The sequence below is a fragment of the Salvelinus sp. IW2-2015 genome, linkage group LG18, assembly GCF_002910315.2.
Source record: "Salvelinus sp. IW2-2015 linkage group LG18, ASM291031v2, whole genome shotgun sequence".
Lineage (NCBI taxonomy): Eukaryota > Metazoa > Chordata > Actinopteri > Salmoniformes > Salmonidae > Salvelinus > Salvelinus sp. IW2-2015.
In genome coordinates, this window is record NC_036858.1 from 24,940,324 (window position 1) to 24,962,387 (window position 22,064).

Sequence of the window (22,064 nt, forward strand, 5' to 3'; positions counted from 1 at the left end):
TGTAATATGCCAGGGAGATATATATATACTGTAGCTAAGAAAGTAATGCTAAGTGTATGTTGTGTAGTAAGCTGATAGTTGCCCATGTGCCTCACCCTAATAATTTGGTACCTGCGGGGACAGGGTTTGGGATTTAAAATATATATATATATATATTCAACCTCTCTTTCGTGTCGTCTGAGAATCCCAAATTCCCCTCTTCAAAGGGGGGGACACTCTTGACCCAAACTGCTACAGACCTATATCTATCCTACCCTGCCTTTCTAAGGTCTTCGAAAGCCAAGTCAACAAACAGATTACCGACCATTTAGAATCCCACCATACCTTCTCTGCTATGCAATCTGGTTTCAGAGCTGGTCATGGGTGCACCTCAGCCACGCTCAAGGTCCTAAACGATATCTTAACCGCCATCGATAAGAAACAATACTGTGCAGCCGTATTCATTGACCTAGCCAAGTCTTTCGACTCTGTCAATCACCACATCCTCATCGGCAGACTCGACAGCCTTGGTTTCTCAAATGATTGCCTTGCCTGGTTCAGCAACTACTTCTCTGATAGAGTTCAGTGTGTCAAATCGGAGGGTCTGTTGTCCGGGCCTCTGGCAGTCTCTATGGGGGTGCCACAGGGTTCAATTCTTGGACCGACTCTCTTCTCTGTATACATCAATGATGTCGTTCTTGCTGCTGGTGAGTCTCTGATCCACCTCTACGCAGACGACACCATTCTGTATACTTCTGGCCCTTCTTTGGACACTGTGTTAACAACCCTCCAGGCGAACTTCAATGCCATACAACTCTCCTTCCGTGGCCTCCAATTTCTCTTAAATACAAGTAAAACTAAATGCATGCTCTTCAACCGATCGCTGCCTGCACCTGCCCGCCTGTCCAACATAACTGCTCCCTCTTAGAATATGTGGACAATTACAAATACCTAGGTGTCTGGTTAGACTGTAAACTCTCCTTCCAAACTCACATTAAGCATCTCCAATCCAAAGTTAAATCTAGAATTGGCTTCCTATTCCGCAACAAAGCATCCTTCACTCATGCTGCCAAACATACCCTTGTAAAACTGACCATCCTACCAATCCTCGACTTCAGCGATGTCATTTACAAAATAGCCTCCAATACCCTTCTCAATAAATTGGATGCAGTCTATCACAGTGCCATCCGTTTTGTCACCAAAGCCCCATATACTCCCCACCACTGCGACCTGTACGCTCTCGTTGGCTGGCCCTCGCTTCATACTCGTCGCCAAACCCACTGGCTCCAGGTCATCTACAAGACCCTGCTAGGTAAAGTCCCCCCTTATCTCAGCTCGCTGGTGACCATAGCAGCACCCACCTGTAGCACGCGCTCCAGCAGGTATATCTCTCTGGTCACCCCCAAAACCAATTCTTCCTTTGGCCGCCTCTCCTTCCAGTTCTCTGCTGCCAATGACTGGAACGAACTACAAAAATCTCTGAAACTGGAAACACTTATCTCCCTCACTAGCTTTAAGCACCAGCTGTCAGAGCAGCTCAYAGATTACTGCACCTGTACATAGCCCATCTATAATTTAGCCCAAACAACTACCTCTTTGCCTACTGTATTTATTTATTTATTTATTTTGCTCCTTTGCACCCCAATATTTCTATCTCTACTTTGCACATTCTTCCACTGCAAATCTACCATTCCAGTGTTTTACTTGCTATATTGTATTTACTTCGCCACCATGGCCTTTTTTTTGCCTTCACCTCCCTTATCTCACCTCACTTGCTCACATTGTATATAGACTTATTTTTCTACTGTATTATTGACTGTATGTTTGTTTTACTCCATGTGTAACTCTGTGTTGTTGTATGTGTCGAACTGCTTTGCTTTATCTTGGCCAGGTCGCAATTGTAAATGAGAACTTGTTCTCAACTTGCCTACCTGGTTAAATAAAGGTGAAATTAAAAAAAAAAAATATATATAGGACAAAACACACATCACGACAAGAGAGACACCACAACATTACATAAAGAGAAACCTAAGACAACAACATAGCCTGGCAGCAACACATGACAACACAGCATGGTAGCAACACAACATGGTAGCAACACAACATGGTAGCAGCACAAAACATGGTACAAACATTATTAGGCACAGACAAACTCACAAAGATAGAGACATCAATACATCACGCAAAGCAGCCACAACTGTCAGTAAGAGTTATCCGCTCATCGTTCCCTTATGCCAGAGTTTGCCCCACCAAGATTTACATGCTAAAATCGCCACTGTACAAAGAATCCATGATCATAAAGCCAATCATAGGTCTGACTTTTTAACACCCTGTGTACGTTTGTGTGTGTATGAGTGTGCGTGCACACGTGTGTGTGTGGACGTATGTGTGTAACCTACCTGCCAGATCGTATCAACAGTAGACAGTGCAGCAGGCAGGCAATGAAGTTCACGTTGGCATTGTAGGTTGCCAGGACTACGTCCCAGCGCGCCATGACCACCCGCAGCGTCCTGATGACAGCTTCCTGTTCGGCCTGTGTGTGTTGTGGGCGGGACAGGAAGTAGAGCAGGGCTCGGTTGGTGCTGGTGTAGAGGGAGGAAACTGTGTTCTCTTTCTGTGATAGGCCCTTCTCCAGCACCTGACAGGAAACAGCAGGTGAAAACATTCAGACGGTTGCAGATAAACAGAAAGCCTGTGTAACATTGTAGTCGCGCTGTGTGGAATTGTGGTTGCAGTTGCAGTTGCATGCCATGTCACCGACTTGGAAGTCGGACATCAGACTGCTAATTTGTTATCCATGCGTTGTGAGATAGGGCAGGCGACTGCAACGTAGTCAGCCTGGAACGCTACCAAAAATGTTATGAATATAGCTGAATAGAGCTGACAAATCTTGACTTACTCAATAAATGAAGAACAATCATGTTTGTGTTTCACATTACATTTTTATCTGAACATTCTTTAACATTACTTTCACCCATGGGAGCACATAGCCTTCAGAGTGTTTCTCACCACCACTATCTGGTCAGCTAGGAAGGTGAGCAGGTTCTCTGGCTCAACCAGAAACATGCCGCTGTAGAGTTTCTCCAGAAACTTCTGACTGAAAAGCACCATGTTCTCCATCAGTGTGGCCATCTGCCCCTCAGGTCTCTGGGAGTTTGACTCTGGTGACAGAGAGGGAGAAAGATCTGTTGAGTGACATGATACAATATTTTATTGYCCATTTGCATGGGAAATTATTTTGTGATTGTGTGCGTGTGTGTCTGTGTACGTGCGCGAGTGTGTGCGCATGTGTGAGGTRTGTCTGTGTGCCTGTGTGTGTGTTTATGCCTTGTTGGACATGTGTGAGTGCATGTGTGAGGTGTGTGTGCTCTACCCTGGGTGGTGAGGTGTGTGTTATGTTCATTCTCCTGGCTGGTCATGTGGATGATTTCCATGAAGAACTCAAGCAATTCAGTCTGGAAGACCTGTCTCCGCTCCAACGATGCTCCTTCTGGGGAATACTGCAACACACGCACACACGCACACGCACACGCACACACACACACACACACGCACACACACACACACACACACACACACACACACACACACACACACACACACACACACACACACACACGCACACACACACACACACACACACACACACACACACACACACACACAGAGAGGGTTGAACATGTGCTCCTAAGATAGCAGCCATCCCTGTCTTCTCTCCATCTCCCTTGGTGTTTAGCTACAGGGACCACGTTTAGATGCATACCAATATCCCGTTATTATTCGGGATCCACAAGCATTCTGTTTTTGAGTTGACGCAAATACATTGCCTTCAGAAAGTATTCACACCGCTTGAATTTTTCAAAACATTTTGTGTTACAGCCTCAATTTAAAATGGATTACATTTAGATTTTGTTTTGACTGGCCTACACACAATACCCCATATGTCAATTTTTACAAATTAATATAAAAAATGAAAAGCTGAAATATCTTGATTCAGTAAGTATTCAACCCCTTTTTTTATGGCAAGCCTAAATAAGTTCAGGAGTAAAAATAAAGCTTAACAAGTCATATAATAAGTTGTATGGACTCAACATATATTTTTTATGACTACCTCATCTCTGTACCCCACACATACAATTATCTGTAAGGTGCCTCAGTCGAGCAGTGAATTTCAAACACAGGTTCAWCCACAAAGACCAGGGAAGTTTTCCAATGCCCGCAAAGAAGGGCATCTATTGGAAGACGGTTAATATCCTATTGAGCATGGTGAAATTATTAATAACACTTTGGATGGTGTATCAATACACCGTCACTACAAAGATACAGGCGTCCTTCCTAACTCAGATGCCGGAGAGCTAAGGCCAACGGTAACTATAAAACAGTTACAGAGTTTAATGGCTCTGATAGAAGAACTGTGGATGGGTCAACAACATTGTCGTTACTCCACAATACTAACCTAAATGACAGATCGAAAAGAAGGAAGACTATACTGAATATGCATCCTGTTTACAATAAGGCACTAAAGTAAAACTGCAAAACATGTGGCAAAGATAGAAACATTATGTCCTGAATACAAAGCACTATGTTTGGGGCAAATCCAACACAACACATCACTGAGTACCACTCTTCAAATTTTCAACCATGGTGGTGGCTACATCATGTTATGGGTATGCTTGTCATTGGCAAGAACTAGGGAGTTTTTTAAATGTAATTTCCTAGAGTGAAACCTGATTCAGTCTGCTTTCCAACAGACACTGGGAGACAAATTCACCTTTGAGAAGGCCAATAACCTAAAACAAAAGGCCAGAAATACATTGGAATTGCTTACCAAAATGACATTGAATGTTCCTGAAAGGCCTAGTTACAGTTTTAACTTAAAGTGAAAATCTATGGCAGACTTGAACATGTCTATCTAGCAAAGATCAACAACCAACTTGACAGAGCTTGAAGAATTGAAGAAAGAATAATGTGAAAATATTGTACAATCTAGGTTGGGCAAACCCCATTTAATCGACTGGTCGATAGGCTGTTGGTCGACAAATATGTTTTTCGTCGAGCAGTTGCAAATATACAGTACCAGTCAAAAGTTTGGACACACCTACTCATTCAAGAAAGAATAATGTGAAAATATTGTACAATCTAGGTTGGGCTGACCCCATTTAAACGACTGGTCGATAGGCTGTTGGTCGACAAATATGTTTTTAGTCGAGCAGTCGCAAATATACAGTACCAGTCAAAAGTTTGGACACACCTACTCATTCAAGGATCTTTCTTTCTTTGACTATTTTCTACATTGTAGAATAATAGTGAAGACATCAAAACTATGATAAGACATATATGGAATCACATAGCAACCAAAAAAGTGATACAAATATCAAAATACATTTTATATTTTAGATTCTTCAAAGTAGCCACCCTTTGCCTTGATGACAGCTTTGCACACTCTTGGTATTCTCTCAACCAGCTTCACCTGGAATGCTTTTCCAACAATCTTGAAAGAGTTTCCACATATGCTGAGCACTTGTTGGCTGCTTTTCCATCACGCTGAAGTCCAACTCATCCCAAACCATCTCAATTGGGTTGAGGTCGGGTGATTGTGGAGGCCAGGTCATCTGATGCAGCACTCATCACTCTCCTTGGTCAACTAGCCCTTACATAGTCTGGAGGTGTGTTGGGTCATTGTCCTGTTGAAAAACAAATGACAGTCCAACTAAGCGCAAACCAGATGGGATGCCGTATCACTGCAAAATGCTGTGGTAGCCATGCTGGTTAAGTGTGCCTTGAATTCTAAATAAATCAGTGACAGTGTCACCAGCAAAGCATCCCCACACCATAACACCTCCTCCGCAATGCTTCACGGTGGGAACCACACATGCGGAGATCATCCGTTCACCTACTCTGCGTCTCACAAACTAACGGCAGTTGGAACCAAAAATCCAAAATTTCGACTCATCAGACCAAAGGACAGATTTCCACCGCTCTAATGTCCATTGTTTGTATTTCTTGGCCCAAGCAAGTCTCTTCTTCTTATTGGTGTCCTTTCGTAGTTTCTCTGCAGCAATTCGACCATGAATGCCTAATTCACACAGTCTCCTCTGAACAGTATATGTTGAGATGTGTCTGTTACTTGAACCCTGTGAAGCATTTATTTCTGAGCCTGGTTACTCTAAGGAACTTATCCTCTGCAGCAGAGGTAACTCTGGGTCTTCCTTTCCTGTGGCGGTCCTCATGAGAGTTTCATCATAGCGCTTGATGGTTTTTGCGACTGCACTTGAAGAAATATTAAAAGTTCTTGACATTTTCCGTATTGACTCACCTTCATGTCTAAAAAGTAATGCTGGACTGTTGTTTCTGTTTGCTTATTTGAGCTGCTCTTGCCATCATATGGACTCTTTTACCAAATAGAGCTATCTTCTGTATACCAACCCTACCTTGTCACAACACAACTGATTGGCTCAATTGCATTAAGAAGGAAAAAAACTCCTCAATAACTTTTAACAAGGCACACCTTTTAATTTAAATACATTCCAGGTGACTACCTCATAAAGCTGGTTGAGAAAATGCCAAGAGTGTGCAAAGCTGTCATCAAGGTAAAGAGTGGCTACTTTGAAAAAATATATTTAGATTGTTTTAACACTTTTTTGGGTTACTATATGATTCCATATGTGTTATTTCATAGTTTTGATGTCTTCACCATTATTCTACAATGTAAAAAATAGTACAAATAAAGAAAAACCCTGGAATGAGTAGGTGTGTCCAAACTTTTGACTAGTTACAGTATATATATTTTCCTATKGCAGACAAGATACCTGTCTGATTCATGCCTGTCCCAGTGGACTAATCCATTGCGGAGGCTGCGGGGATGGCACACCAGTATCACCAGTAGTACATTTACCGTTAATTCCCATAATTTCTAATGTACAATGTTTGTTTGGTTAAGGTTATTTCTGTTAATGCATTCAATATACACTGCTCAAAAAAACAAAGGGAACACTAAAATAACACATCCTAGATCTGAATGAATGAAATATTCTTATTAAATACTTTTTTCTTTACATAGTTGAATGTGCTGACAAAATCACACAAAAATTCTCAATGGAAATCAAATGTATCAACCCATGGAGGTCTGGATTTGGAGTCACACTCAAAATTAAAGTGGAAAACCACACTACAGGCTGATCCAACTTTGATGTAATGTCCTTAAAACAAGTCAAAATGAGGCTCAGTAGTGYGTGTGGCCTCCACGTGCCTGTATGACCTCCCTACAACGCCTGGGCATGCTCCTGATGAGGTGGTGGATGGTCTCCTGAGGGATCTCCTCCCAGACTGACTAAAGCATCGCCAACTCCTGGACAGTCTGTGGTGCAACGTGGCGTTGGTGGATGGAGTGAGACATGATGTCCCAAGTGTGCTCAATTGGATTCAGGTCTGGGGAACGGGCAGGCCAGTCCATAGCATCAATGCCTTCCTCTTGCAGGAACTGCTGACACACTCCAGCCACATGAGGTCTAGCATTGTCTTGCATTAGGAGGAACCCAGGGCCAACCGCACCAGCATATGGTCCACAAGGGGTCGAGGATCTCATCTCGCGTACCTAATGCATTCAGGCTACCTCTGGCGAGCACATGGAGGGCTGGCGCCCCCCAAAGAAATGGCACCCCACACCATGACTGACCACCGCCAAACCGGTCATGCTGGAGGAGTTGGCAGGCAGCAGAACGTTCTCCACGGCGTCTCCAGACTCTGTCACGTCTGTCACATGTGCGTGTGAACCTGCTTTCATCTGTGAAGAGCACAGGGCGCCAGTGGCGAATTTGCCAATCTTGTTGTTCTCTGGCAAATGCCAAACGTCCTGCACGGGGGTTGGGCTGTAAGCACAACCCCCACCTGTGGACGTCGGCCCTCATACCACCCTCATGGAGTCTGTTTCTGACCGTTTGAGCAGACACATGCACATTTGTGGCCTGCTGGAGGTCATTTCAGGGCTCTGGCAGTGCTCCTCTTGCTCCTCCTTGCACAAAAGCGGAGGTAGCGGTCCTGCTGCTGGGTTGTTGCCCTCCTATGGCCTCCTCCACGTCTCCTGATGTACTGCCTGTCTCCTGGTAGCGCCTCCATGCTCTGGACACTACGCTGATAGACACAGCAAACCTTCTTGCCACAGCTCGCATTGATGTGCCATCCTGGATGAGCCTGCACTACCTGAGCCACTTGTGTGGGTTGTAGACTCCGTCTCATGCTACCACTAGAGTGAGAGCACCACCCAGCATTCAAAAGTGACCAAAAATCAGCCAGGAAGCATAGGACTGAGAAGTGGTCTTTGGTCACCACCTTGCAGAAACACTCCTTATTGGGTGTCTGCTAATTGCCTATAATTTCCACCTGTTGTCTATTCCATTTGCACAACAGCATGTGAAATTTATTGTCAATCAGTGTTGCTTCCTAAGTGGACAGTTTCATTTCACAGAAGTGTGATTGACTTGGAGTTACATTGTGTTGTTTAAGTGTTCCCTTTATTTTTTTGAGCAGTGTATATTGCATTTCTAATTCAAATGAGCAGTGGTTAGGGTGCTAGATATTCTGGTTACTGTGAGCGTAGTTTCCAAATGTATGTAAGATAAATTTACTCTCTTTATCTTTCCCCACCCCCATTCCATTGTGTAACAAGCCATCATATCGTGTCAGTCCACTCGGGACTTTTACCTTATGTAAGTGTGTATGTGTATTCTGTGTTATTATTTAGTTAGTTAGTAAATAAATTATTCAATACATTTGTGTAGTACTGAATATTCAGAAGGGCTAGGATTCTTGCGACGTTCAGAATGAGACTTGATGAGGTAATAATTAATAATTGACTGTTATTGATGTAAGCGATATCTATATATCTTTAGAGTTTAAGTCGGGAGATTGTAACTCGTTAAACAACTTTTCCCGTGGTGCCCCAAATTCCTAACGAGTTAATTGTTACATGATTAATTCAATCGAGTAACATTCTTATTTATTTTTTTAAAGTAATTTACTAGGCTAAGTTAAGAACAAATTCTTATTTACAATGATGCCCTACCGGGGAACAGTGGGTTAACTGCCTTGTTCAGGGGCAGAACGACAGATTTTGACCTTGTCAGCTCAGGGATTCGTACCAGCAACCTTTCGGTTACTGGCACCAACGCTCTAACCACTAGGCTACCTGCCACCCCAATTAAACATAGTTTGTTTATTTCGATAAATAACAGTCATCAGACTAATGATAGTCACATCATGACAATAGTTGTAATAATTATAATAGCTAAAATAGTTAAAATAATTTGTTTAAAACGTTTACATGCTCTGCAAGAAGAGCCATTTAACAATTTCCCTAATAATCCTGTTTACATGGACACATCTAAAATCAGGCTATCTGATGGGACTTCGTTAAATAAAAGCAGAAAACGCATTTCGCCAATCAAAAAAAAAATTCTACCACAGCGGCCATGATATTTTGCAAAGCCTATTTGATTGAGTTCGGACTTATAAAGTTTGTATGTGAAAACTATTTCTAAGACGTTTTTTCCGAACTCACTTCACTCGTGTATAAGAGGGAGGCTTGAGCTACCGGCGCGGGCACATGCACTGATCAAACACACAGCTGGAATGCCAATTAACCTCTCTTGGCTAGTGGGCAGTATTTTGACATCCGGATAAAAAGCGTGCCCAAAGTAAACTGCCTGTTACTCAGGCCCAGAAGCTAGGATATGCATAACATTGGTAGATTGGATAGAAAACACTCTAAAACTGTTAAAATTATGTCTGTGGGTATAACAGAACTGATATGGCAGGCGAAACCTCGAGGACAAACCATCCCCCCCAAAAAAATCAGCCTACCACAATTTTTTTAAGGCCAAGTACTCCCAGATTGCAGTTCCTAGGGCTTCCACTAGATGTCAACAGTCTTTAGAAAGAGTTTCAGACTGGTTTTTGGAAAGATTTGCCGGAAATTGTAGTTTTTCTAGGTGGCTCCCATTTTGGCTGTAGTGTTTCCAAGCGCGTGGAAGAGAGCGCGTTCTTTGGTATTTTTCTCCGGTAAAGACAATAACGATTCTCCGTCTTAAATTTTATAGTTTATTTGCGAATTAAGGTACCTAAGGTTTGATTATAAACGTAGTTTGACTTGTTTGGAAAACGTTTGGGATTAATTTTGTATGCATTCTGATGGAGGGAAACTGGGTGGATTATTGACTGAAGCGCGCTAGCTAAACTGAGTTTTTATGGATATAAAGAAGGACATTATCGAACAAAAGGACCATTTGTGATGCAACTGGGACCTTTTGGAGTGCCAACAGAAGAAGATCATCAAAGGTAAGGCATTTTTTATATCGCTATTTCTGACTTTCGTTTCGCACCTGCCTGGTTAAAATATGTTTTTCATGTGTTTGTATGCGGGGCACTGTCCTCAGATAATCGCATGGTGTGCTTTTGCCATAAAGCCTTTTTGAAATCTGACACAGCGGCTCGATTAACAAGAAGTTAAGCTTTATTTTTTATGTATTACACTTGTGATTTTATGAAAGTTAAATATTTATAATACTGTAGCTCTGCAATTTCACCGGATGTTGGCCAGGTGGGACGCTACCGTCCTGCCCATAAGAAGTTAAGCTGCTTACATGTCCTAATAATTAGAAAGGTTGCTAAGAAAACCAGATGTTTTAATCAGTGTATGCTTACTTTGATTTTGACCTTATGCTGATTAACAATGTTTACATATCTGGCATTACTAATCTCATATGTAGTATATACTGTATTCTATTCTACGGTATCTTAGTCACTTAAGATAAGCAGAGTAAAGTGTTTACATGACTGCTGCCATAATCTGTTTAATATTGAATTATTAGTGTGCATGCTAAGGTACTCAATGAATACTCTCCCTCTTTGTCTTATAACTGGGCCAAAAGCGGCACATCCTGGATAACACAGGGGAATACAGTTGTTTATTACTTCAACTGTGTGTGTGTGTGTGTGTGTGTGTGTGTGTGTGTGTGTGTGTGTGTGTGTGTGTGTGGTGTGTGTGTGTGTGTGTTGGTGTGTGTGTGTGTGTGTGTGTGTGTGTGTGTGTGTGTGTGTGTGTGTGTGTATATATACCTCCAGTAGCAGCAGTAGGGGGTGTGTGTGTTCTTTGGCAGGCACGTTGAGCAGGCTGTCCATTAAGAGGATACGGATGAAGTCACACACCTGCTTCCTGGTTGGCTGACACACCTCCTCTTCACTCTGAGGAGACGAGAGCAAGAATATCACTTTTTATCAAAACCCCCATGTCTAATGCCACTACAAAAGGAAGATGAAGTAGAGGAGGAGAAAGACACACACACCTCAGGGGGAAACACAGTGCTGGCGAGTGTGTGTAGAAACTCTGGAGACGTCCATAGTGGGTCTCGGGGGCGGTGATTGTGTACCAGACAGAGGAACTGCATTACACTGCCGGGAAACTGCAACTCCCAAGATGCATCAGCGGCAGATGACCGCTATACATGGAGAGCGACAACAAACAGGACAGTATTTAGATTGAGGAAGGGTGTATAGTAAGTTCAACCTGATGCCATTAATAGTAACCATTTACAATGTTAAGTGCTTTGAGACTACATTAGCGCAATTGTCTCAGAGTGAGAATGTAAAATAATTTCTGTGTTATGTTTTGAACCCAGTTGTCTCACCTGTGTGATGATGGCCTTGACCAGCTCCAGTAGCATGGCTGCAGACTTGGAACACAGCTGTAGGGGAGCAGAGTTTGTGTACTCTGTGCTGTCAATCACTGCCTGCAGAACTTCATCCAGATCCAGCTACAGAGGAGACCACAGAGGACATACACTTTTAAAGTCCAACACAGGAATCATCTCATGGATGCCAAAATAGATTTAGCTTTGTTTGATTTACTTTACAGTTAATCGTGAGAATTGAATTGTGCAAAATAACAGGAGTGGTAGGAGCCCTATTAAAATGCTCCTAATATCTTGCCATGTCACTTCAATGTACTTTAACTACTTTATATCCAGGTTAGTGTCATGTTACCTGTCCGTCAGGTGTTTCTCCTCCTCTCTTCCCCAGCAGTAGAGCGGCCAGCGCTCCGTACACCTGAGGCATGTGAGCCTGGCAGACCAGAAGCCTTTGCAGCACGTCGAAGCCTGCGCAGGTGACACTCGGACACTTATAGGACCACTCATAAGCTCTCAGGTTGTCTAAGAGACACACAAAGACAAATACCATACAATACATTAACGGAAAGAATACACCACCGGTGCCAGACTACAGTGGGTATTTAAGGTGTTTTACAATACTTTCGGTTAGAGGGAAGTACACAAAACAACAAGCCATTGATTAGAGAGTACGTCTACACAGTCGACACGATGAGAGTATAAACTTCTTTGCATATCTACTCATGTAATATAAACAATTMGAAAACGGGTTGTTTGGATCCTGGATGCTGATTGGTTGATAGCAGGGAGTTATAGCACCACAATTTCCGCATTCCACAGGTAATGCCTGTTAACATCCACTCTCCCACAGGCGTGATTGACAGTGTCTCTGAGCAACGCAAATTCAGTTATCAGGGTCATTATAAAGGATATAAACAAAATAAATGGCGATAAAGAAATTAAGGTAAAAAAAACAAAAGTGCACATAGTTTGCTGTCATTTCAGCTGCTTGATGTTATTGTGTGTTAGCTTGCCTAGCTATCCTCCATAACTATATTATTGACTTGACAATCAGCTGGTTGCTGCCTATTTATACATTATTCATCAAATCATTGAGTTCTTGTTGCCTAGTTATATACTGAACAAAAATACAAATGCAAAATTCAACCATTTCAACGATTTTACTGAGTAACAGTTCATATAAGAAAACAGTCAATGTTCATATAAGAAAACAGTCAACTTAATTAAATTCATTAGTCCCTAGTCTATGGATTTCACATGACTGGGCAGGAGCGCAGCCATGGGTGGGTCCACCTACTTGGGAGCCAGGCCCACCCCACCCACTGGGGAGCCAGGCCCTGCCAATTAGAATACGTTTTTCCGCACCAAAGGGCTTTATTACAGACAGAAATACACCTCAGTTCATCAAGTGTCTGGGTGGTCTTAGATGATCCTGCAGGTGAAGAAGCCAGATGTGAAGGTCTGGGCTGGCGTGGTTACATGAGGTCTGCGGTTGTGAGGCCGGTTGGACATACTGACAAATACTCTAAAACGAAGTTGGAGGCAGCTTATGGTAGAGCAATGTACATTCAATTCTCTCGCAACATCTCTGGTGGACATTCCTGCAGTCATCATGCCAATTGCACACTCCCTCAAAACTTGTAGGGGGAAAAATGCACATTTTAGAGTGGCCTTTTACTGTCCCCAACACAAGTTGCACCTGTGTAATGATCATGCTGTTTAATCAGCTTCTTGATATGCCACACCTGTCAAGTGGATGGATTATCTTGGCAAAGGGGGAAAAAAATCACTAACAGGGATGTAAACAAATTTGAAAAAACATTTGAGAGAAATAAGCTTTTTGTCCGTATGGAAAAAGTTGGGGATCTTTTATTTCAGCTCATGAACATGGGACCAACACTTTACATGTTGCATTTATATTTTTGTTTAGTATAAATTATTTATTAAATCATTAGGCCTATTTATTGAAGTTCTTGTCTCTTGTCATTATTGATCCTCTGCTAGCTAGCTAGCTACATGCCAATGATTTCTTTAACATTGCAACGTGGAATGAATAGAATGAAAGACTGGGTCATAATAATTAACAACATGTTTATGTTTATGAAATATAATACAAATCATGTTAATGACCCATAAAACATACAGTATCTAAACAAAAGTATCGTACCTATGGCAACAGAGGGTTCATCCAGGCTCTCTACTAGGGTGCCTGGGAACACGCCCTCTCTGAAGCTGTTCCGCTCGCTCTGATTGGCCAGGAGGAGTGTGAGTAGGCGGAGCCCTAGGCACAGGGTGGAAGAGTGGAGGCGGGGCTGCAGGAACAGCAGGAACCAATCACTGCCCAGTGTCTGGATCAGCTCTTTCTGCTCACTGCAGGTGGACACACACACACAGTAGATCAAACATGTTAAAAATGCAGTAGTTCCATTGAAACCCACGTTAACCCTGTGGTGAGCTGTTTGACCCTGCAGGTACTCACTCTGCAGTGAGAAGACTGTCTGAGCTGATGAGGTCACAGAGAGAAGACAGCAGTTGATTACGGACCCACACTAGTCTGGCTGGACTGAAACTATGAGCTACAGGAGAGAGAGGAGAGAATTACTAACCACTGACAGTGGTTGGAGTAATGGTTGGCCCGGGGATGGGTTTCTACTAAGCTAATATATGGCATTGTTTTAAGATGGCCATACCATGGATCATTTAGCTATTTAATTTTGAATTTTAGGTCCCCTGTAAGTACAAAAAAAGATATACAAAAAAATTGTTGAATTTGGTCTTACTGCTATTAGCCCATAGAAATGCATTGAATAACATATTCATACATGGCAAAACACAGTCAAAACATTTATCAAAAGGAAGTAAGTTTTGTGTCTGTCCTCCACTCAGTGGTTAGTGTATTAGGTTCAACCATCTAGAACCAGGTCGGACCTCCCTTTGCCGCCAGAACAGCCTGAATTCTTCAGGGAATGGAAACGCTGCTCAATCGGTATCAAGGGACCAAACATGTGACAGGAAACATTTCCCACACCATTACATCACCATCACCAGTTGACACCAGGCAGGATGGGGCCAGGCAGGATGGTGCTGCAATAGCCCATCCGTGACAAGGACCGACGGGTTCTGCATTCCGAGATGCTGTTCTGCACACCACTGTTGTACTGCGCTGTTATTTGTCTCTTTGTGGCCCACCTGTTAACTTGCACGATTGAGCTCCTTTGACTGCTCATCAATGAGCTGTTTTCTCCCACAGGGCTGCCACTGACTGGATGTTTTTTGTTTGTCGCACCATTCCCGTTAAACCCTAGACACTGTCATGTGTGAAAAGTCCAAGAGGCCTGCCATTTCTGAGAAATTGCATACGGCGCGCCTGGCACCAACGATCATACCACGGTCAAAGTCACTTAGGTAATTTGTTTTGCCCATTCTAACATTCAATCGAACAGTAACTGAATGCCTCGTTGACTGTCAGCCTGCTTTATATAGCAAGCCACAGCCACATGTCTCCCTGTCTGTAGGATCTAACCATTTTTGTGAATGGGGTGGTGTACCTAATAACCTGGACATTGAGTGGATATCTGAGACATATCGGCGGTACCGACTTCAGACGAGTCCCCTGACTCTTGTGGGGGTCGTAGAGTAAAGCATAGATTTCTGCAGGGGCGTTAAGGATGTGATTAGGGTTAGGCTGGACTTAATCTTGGAAAACCAGAACTAAAATGTGCCGTCAGATGCTCGATTAAGTTCTGGGTGAGACGTGTTAGACAATACTAGAACGAGGAGTGGAAGCAGGGCGGTAGCTCCAACCTCTCTCTTTGCAAGTTACAGACAAGTCTATGGGCCAAATGTCCCCTTTCCTACCGAAATTAGAAAGACGCAAACACCTTCAAAATCTGAATTTATCGGGAAAGAAATATGTGTGCTGGAACCAAGTTCCTTGTTCGTCGTCGCATCCCACGGTCTGTTGACAAACACTATGACACCAGTTATGTTGCGTGCATCTGTCCACGCGAGATTAAGCTGGACTGGAATAGAGCTATTGGCTACTTGTGGGGCTGTACCTTTGGTTTCCTCATCAAGAGAGTCAGAGAGTCCAGAGCTTTCACTCACACTTGGGGGAGGCACGGTGTACACCAGGAAGAGGCCAAGTCTGGAACAAACAGAAAACACACTTGGTGTTCGTTCACTAGTGACATACACACAGCACAATAAGAAGAATGAATGGCTGTCCCATAAAAGACAACGCTAAAATGAAACACAGATGAGTAGCTTCCTATGTGTGTACTGCATATGCCTGTGACACAGAGGTGTGGTGTGTGTGTGTGTGTGTTGTGTGTGTGTGTGTGTGTGTGTGTGTGGTGTTGTGTGTGTGTGTGTGGTGTGTGTGGTGTGTGTGTGTGTGTGTGTGTGTGTGTGTGTGTGTGTGTGTGTGTGTGTGTGTGTGTGTGTGTGTGTGTGTGTTGTACCTGCGTATGTCGGTGGAGGTGAAGTGTCCTCTAAGCAGGCGAGTGATGATACAGGTGGCAACCTTTACTTTCCTGGGGGTCACCATGGGGTCAGCCAATAGGAAAGAGCAGTTTAGGCACCAGACCTAGGTTATGCATGACCTTTGCATTACCATGTCACCACTAGGGGAAAGGAAGGGGGAGGTGCAAAGTTCCTTGTTCAATTTACTTGTGGTTGAAGAAAAGTAAGTGTGTAATTGTAATTTTAACAAGGGTAGCATAACTTTCGTTTTGATGGCTCATGAAGATACTCTACCTTGACGATTTCAGGATTTCAGCAAAGTGATTGAGAACTGACAGTCCAGACTTTCCGCAGTGTTCTTCCACACCTTCAAGGGAAGGAGCAAATGTTAGAACACCTTCCTAATATTGAGTTGCACCCCAACCCTCCTCAGAACAGCCTCATTAGTCGGGGCATGGACTCTACAAGGTGTCAAAAGCATTCCACAGGGATGCTGGCCCATGTTGACTCCAATGCTTCCCACAGTTGTGTTAAAGTGGCAGGATGTCCTTTGGGTGGTGGACCATTCTTGATACACACGGGAAACTGTTGAGCATGAAAAACCGAGCAGCGTTGCAGTTCTTGACACACTCAAATGGGTGCGCCTGGCACCTACTTCCATACCCCGTTCAAAAGCACTTAAATATTTTGCCTTGCCCATTCACCCTTTGTATAACACACATACACAATCCATGCGTCAATTATCACAATGCATAAGAAAAAAAWTTTAACCCATCTTTTCCCTTCATATACACTGATTGAAGTGGATTTAACAAGTGACAGCAATAAGGGATCATAGCTTTCACCTGGATTCACCTGGTCAGTCTATGTCATGGAAAGAGCAGGTGTTCCTAATATTTTGTACACCCAGTCTATATCTAAGAGGAGGTGTCTAGGTATCAGCTCTAGGAGTTGATTTGGGAATGTAGGGTTGGTGTGGGGCTGGTGGGAGTACGATACCTCCAGGTCACAGAGCAGGGCATTGAAGGCGGGTCTGTTGTGTAGACAAGAGGCTCCAGATCCCAGGTGGTCCACTGAACCAGACAGAGACAGCACCAGCTGAAAGGTTCTACTACTCAACACACCGCTCTTAATCTTCAGCAGGAATGCTAAGAGCTAGAGACAGGGAGGAGGAGATGGGGAACAGAGTCATCATCCCAAGGCAACCACTTTTAAATGTAATTATTGTCATCTACGTTTGGGGGCATCCAGAAGTTATGTATGTCATGAGGCGCCATAATTCTATCCATTCCGTTTCGTAAAGACCTGACTGGGTTGTGTTCATTAGGGGATGCAGTGGAAAACATTTCAAAACATTTTGCAAGAGAAGTCCAGTTAATCACTCCGTTTCAGTCCATTTTATTCCATTTGGTGCCTAACTTTAATGACAGGTGTTTGGGTTGTACCTACCTTGTAGCCGTTGACGCGTGTCATCTCCCGCTCCATGGCAGGGCTTGTCTCCAACACAGACAGCAGAACTTTCACTGCTGCGTACAGCGCTCCGTCGTCTGCCGCCATAGCAACCATGCTTAGGATCACCGTCGGCCCACCAAGGTACAGAAAGCTATCCCCTGCGCTGCTGGGAGCGAACGTCCGCACTCCTGACCGACACCACAATACACGTTAAAACTGTATACTGTGAACAGTTAATAAATAGTATCATACAGATTGACCTCTGATGAAAGCACGCTTACATTTCTTAACTCTTTACACTCGTACCCGTATACGGGTTGGAAATGTCAGATTTGGGTACTAATAAGTGACAAAATTTGAACGTAGTGGCTGAACAATAACATCAGAGCTCTGGCTCTGCGCTTCACAGCACTGTATGTGTTTTAACGGATAACCATTCTAAACTTGACACTGCATCGAGTCATCTTAATTTTCAGCAATTCCCTCACTCAGACGTTGCCCCCGTCCCTCCCGGTAATTGGGCAACTTTTGCTAATGTTTTGTTGTCTGAGTGAGGAAAATGCTGTAAATTACGATGACTCAATGTATTTTGAAAGATGAGATGTTGAGGATTATAATAAATACCACTTTGATGTAAAACAAGCAAGCCAAACACCTGTGAGTCCAAATGTATACTTCACATCTCCAAATCATAAAACTCATATCATATACAGTGTCAACGTTTTTGTAGAGTTACAAGATGATGTAGAGTTACAATATGACATGCCGTCATACCAGTGGAGGCTCCTCAGAGGAGGAAGGGGAGTACCATCCTCCTCAGTGAATTTCATAAAAATGTAAATTGTAAAACATAAAAAAAGTTATCCTTTTTAGATAAAACTAACCTAAATATAATCACGTCATCAAATAATTGATTAAAACACACTATTTTACAAAGAAGTTCTACAGTAGCCTCAACAGCACTCCGTAGGGTAGCRCCATGGTGTTGCCGGAGGAAAGCTAGCTTCTGTCCTCCTCTGGGTACATTGACTTCAATACAAAACCTAGGAGGTTCATGGTTCTCACCCTCTTCCATAGACTTACACACTAATTATGAGAACTTCTGGAGGACATCCTCCAGCCAATCAGAGCTCTTGCAGCATCAACTGACAACTTTTATTTCACCTTTATTTAACCAGGTAGGCTAGTTGAGTCAATAGTTTTCAAGGCGATATTGAAAGTCACTGTCTGTCACCTCAAATTTGTCTCTCGACCTGTGTGCACCAATGTTGTAAACTTTCATTCATAGGCAAGGTTGTAGCAACTTCATGATGGGTATAGGGAAAATTTGAGCATCATGTAGTAGCCTAAACCTATTGCTGTTACATTGAACTGGGCGAATGGAATATGAATGAGAGTCATTCAATATGCTCTAATACAAATAAGGCCATGCTCATGAAAAAAAAAATGTCCTTCCACATCTTTAACCGCACTGACAGCCACTGTGTAATACCCTGGGTTGTTCTGAACATAATTGATTTATTTGTTTATTTATTGTGAAGACAATTCACACGCCCCTGAATGCACTCATGACTCCTTTCTATCCGCACCAAAATTACGATGTGTTTCTCTGAATTGCCTTGTGAAAGCCTAACACCATAAGATCATATTTTATAACTTAGCTAGTCATGTTGGCATTAGAACAGGCTTTCAAATCATGCCCACCTGACCCATATTGCGATTTAGAATAGACAATTTTGGGATTGTGTAAACAATAACAGTAATTGTGTGATGGAGGGGTAGCAGAGTTGTGTTCCTCACAAAACAACTACAAGTGTGCTTGCTCTAGTTCCTCAACGGCACAGCCAGGAAAGCTCAAAAAAGTACTTTATAGTTAGACTCTTCTTTAAGGCATAAAAAGTGCATTGAAATTGGTTAGGGACTGTGCACACTTTGGAGAGGTGTGTTGCCACTTGGAGACACCAGTTAGTCCTCTCACTCAAACCCTTGTCATTTTGTTGTCCAGGAAATGCTACTGAATGCATCCAGAGTATTTTCTGTAAATGTAAAATGGACATAAAATCAACAGTGCCATGTTTGGATTTAGTCTTGTCTCAGGTGACCTGTTGTGTACTCACCTTATCTCCAAACTGTTCCCTTTCAAATGCTACCATGGTTATGCATTTCATATTTATTCTGTAAGAAACCTTTCAATTTAGCCCTATCCATATAGGCCAATTCCCACGAGTGTAAAGGGTTAAACAGGAGTTCACTGTGTATTTTGTTAGTCTTAGAAAATAATATGATCCGAATACTAAAGTTTCCCTTTATATAAATACAATTTCACACGTCTTCCACAACAGTTAAGTCCACCAAATTAATTTGAATGAATGCGCTGTTGGTTGTTTACCAAAGTGTCCAACCAGTGCAGCTCCTATGGTGCGTGCAGTGCCAGTCAGGTGGTGGCTGATGTTTTGAGACAGGAACACAGGGGTGGAGTTATCCCTGGACGTGATTCCCATCTGAAATAGAACACACAGGAGACAACATACAATGTGTTACACTCTCAGTACTGTCAGGACTTCCCCGGTCCTCCTAATCACCACAAACAGATACCCCAAACAGTTACCCCAAACAACCACAAACATATACCCCAAGCAACCACAAATAGGTACTCCAAACAACCCCAAACACCCCAAACAAACACAAACCATAGAAATAGAATGAATAGAACCTATTCAATGATGGCATAATGGGTGGACTGGCGGCCATTGCGAGTATACCCATAGGAGCAAAGCAAGAAGTAAAAGCAGGAAGTGTACCCATCAATACGTGATGTGATTTGTTGATTCACAACAGTTAACATAATTTGAATGAACGTTCTACATGACCATGGAAAAGATTGCATCACAATACCATGCAGCCATTTTGAGTGTATCCATGAGTTTACCAGTCAAATTGCCAGCATTAGAGGTTCCAAGCCCATTCTATTAATTCTATGCATATGCCAACCCCAAACAAGTAACCCAAATAACCCCCAAACAACCCCAAATCAGAAATATGGGGTCCTACTAATCACCCCAAACAACCACAAACCACCATAAACAGGTACCCCAAACAACCACAAACAGGTACCCAAACAATCACAAACAGGTAACACAAACAATCACAAACAACTACAAACAATGCAAAACAACCACAAACAACCCCAAATAGATACCCCAAACAACCATTAACAACAGGGAAGCATCCAGCTGCAGATTATGCACGCTTAGGGCACCTGGTCTGCGAACCTCAAAGCGCAAACCTTAACCCTGGGTGGCAGGTAGCCTAGTGGTTAAAGCGTTGGACTAGTAACCAGAAGGTTGCAAGATCAAATCCCCGAGCTGACAAGGTAAAAATCTGTCGTTCTGCCCCTGAACAAGGCACTGTTACTAGGCCATCATTGAAAATAAGAATTTGTTCTTAACTGACTTGCCTAGTTAAATAAAGGTAAAACAAAACATGTGTCTCAGTTGGTATGGGTGCCTCTAATGCTCTGGACCAGCGCTATAATCTGTCACTAGCTCTGATCAAGGGGATAAAAAAATATATATACAGTACCAGTCAAAAGTTTGGATACACCAACTCATTCCAGGGTTTTTCTTTATGTTTACTATTTTCTACATTATAGAATAATAGTGAACACATCAAAACTATAAAAGAACACATATTGAATCATGTAGTAACCAAAAAAGTGTAAAACAAATCAAAATATATTGTAGATTCTTCGAAGTGGCAAATCTTTGCCTTGATGACAGCTTTGCACACTCTTGGMAACCTCTCAACCAGCTTCATGAGGTAGTCACCTGGAATGCATTTCAACCAACAGGTGTTACTTGAAATGTTAAAAGTTAATTTGTAGAATTTCTTTCCTTCTTAATGCGTTTGAGCCAATCAGTTGGTAGGGTTGGTATACAGAAGATAGCCCTATTTGGTAAAAGACCAATGTCCTGAGCACTCTGAAGCAGGTTTTCATCAAGGATCTCTCTGTAATTTGCTCCGTTCATCTTTCCCTCGATCCTGAGTAGTCTCTATTCAGACCTTTAGCTATGAGACTCAAAATTGAGCACAGGTGCATCCTGTTTCCATTGATCATCCTTGATATGTTTCTACAACTTGATTGGAGTCCACCTGTGGTAAATTCAATGGGTTGGACATGATTTGGTAAGGCACACACCTGTCTATATAAGGTCCCAGAGTTGAAAGTGAGTGTCAGAGCAAAAACCAAGCCATGAGGTTGAAGGAATTGTCCGTAGAACTCCGAGAAAGGATTACGTCGAGGCATAGATCTGGGGAAGGGTACCAAAAAATGTCTGCGGCATTGAAGGTCCCCAAGAACACAGTAGCCTCCATCATTCTTAAATGGAAGACGTTTGGAACCACCAAGACTCCTCCTACAGCTGGCCATCCAGCCAAAAGGAGTAATCGGTGGAGAAGCGCCTTGGTCAGGGAGGTGACCAAGAACCC

At 42.9% G+C, this 22,064-nt stretch overlaps 1 protein-coding gene across 1 annotated transcript in view; it reads right to left on the reverse strand.

Annotated features, from left to right (window-relative positions):
* wdfy4 (WDFY family member 4) overlaps positions 1-22,064 on the reverse strand; it is a 172,783-nt gene that overhangs the window by 94,895 nt on the left and 55,824 nt on the right. Inside the window, 18 exon segments of the mRNA XM_070448191.1 lie at positions 2,379-2,617; positions 2,989-3,140; positions 3,353-3,479; positions 11,092-11,217; positions 11,319-11,471; positions 11,661-11,786; positions 12,016-12,182; positions 13,828-14,030; positions 14,140-14,236; positions 15,719-15,807; positions 16,124-16,227; positions 16,229-16,275; positions 16,278-16,285; positions 16,419-16,461; positions 16,464-16,491; positions 17,124-17,279; positions 17,574-17,764; positions 19,966-20,077. Of these exon segments, the coding sequence (XP_070304292.1) occupies positions 2,379-2,617; positions 2,989-3,140; positions 3,353-3,479; positions 11,092-11,217; positions 11,319-11,471; positions 11,661-11,786; positions 12,016-12,182; positions 13,828-14,030; positions 14,140-14,236; positions 15,719-15,807; positions 16,124-16,227; positions 16,229-16,275; positions 16,278-16,285; positions 16,419-16,461; positions 16,464-16,491; positions 17,124-17,279; positions 17,574-17,764; positions 19,966-20,077 (2,168 nt within the window).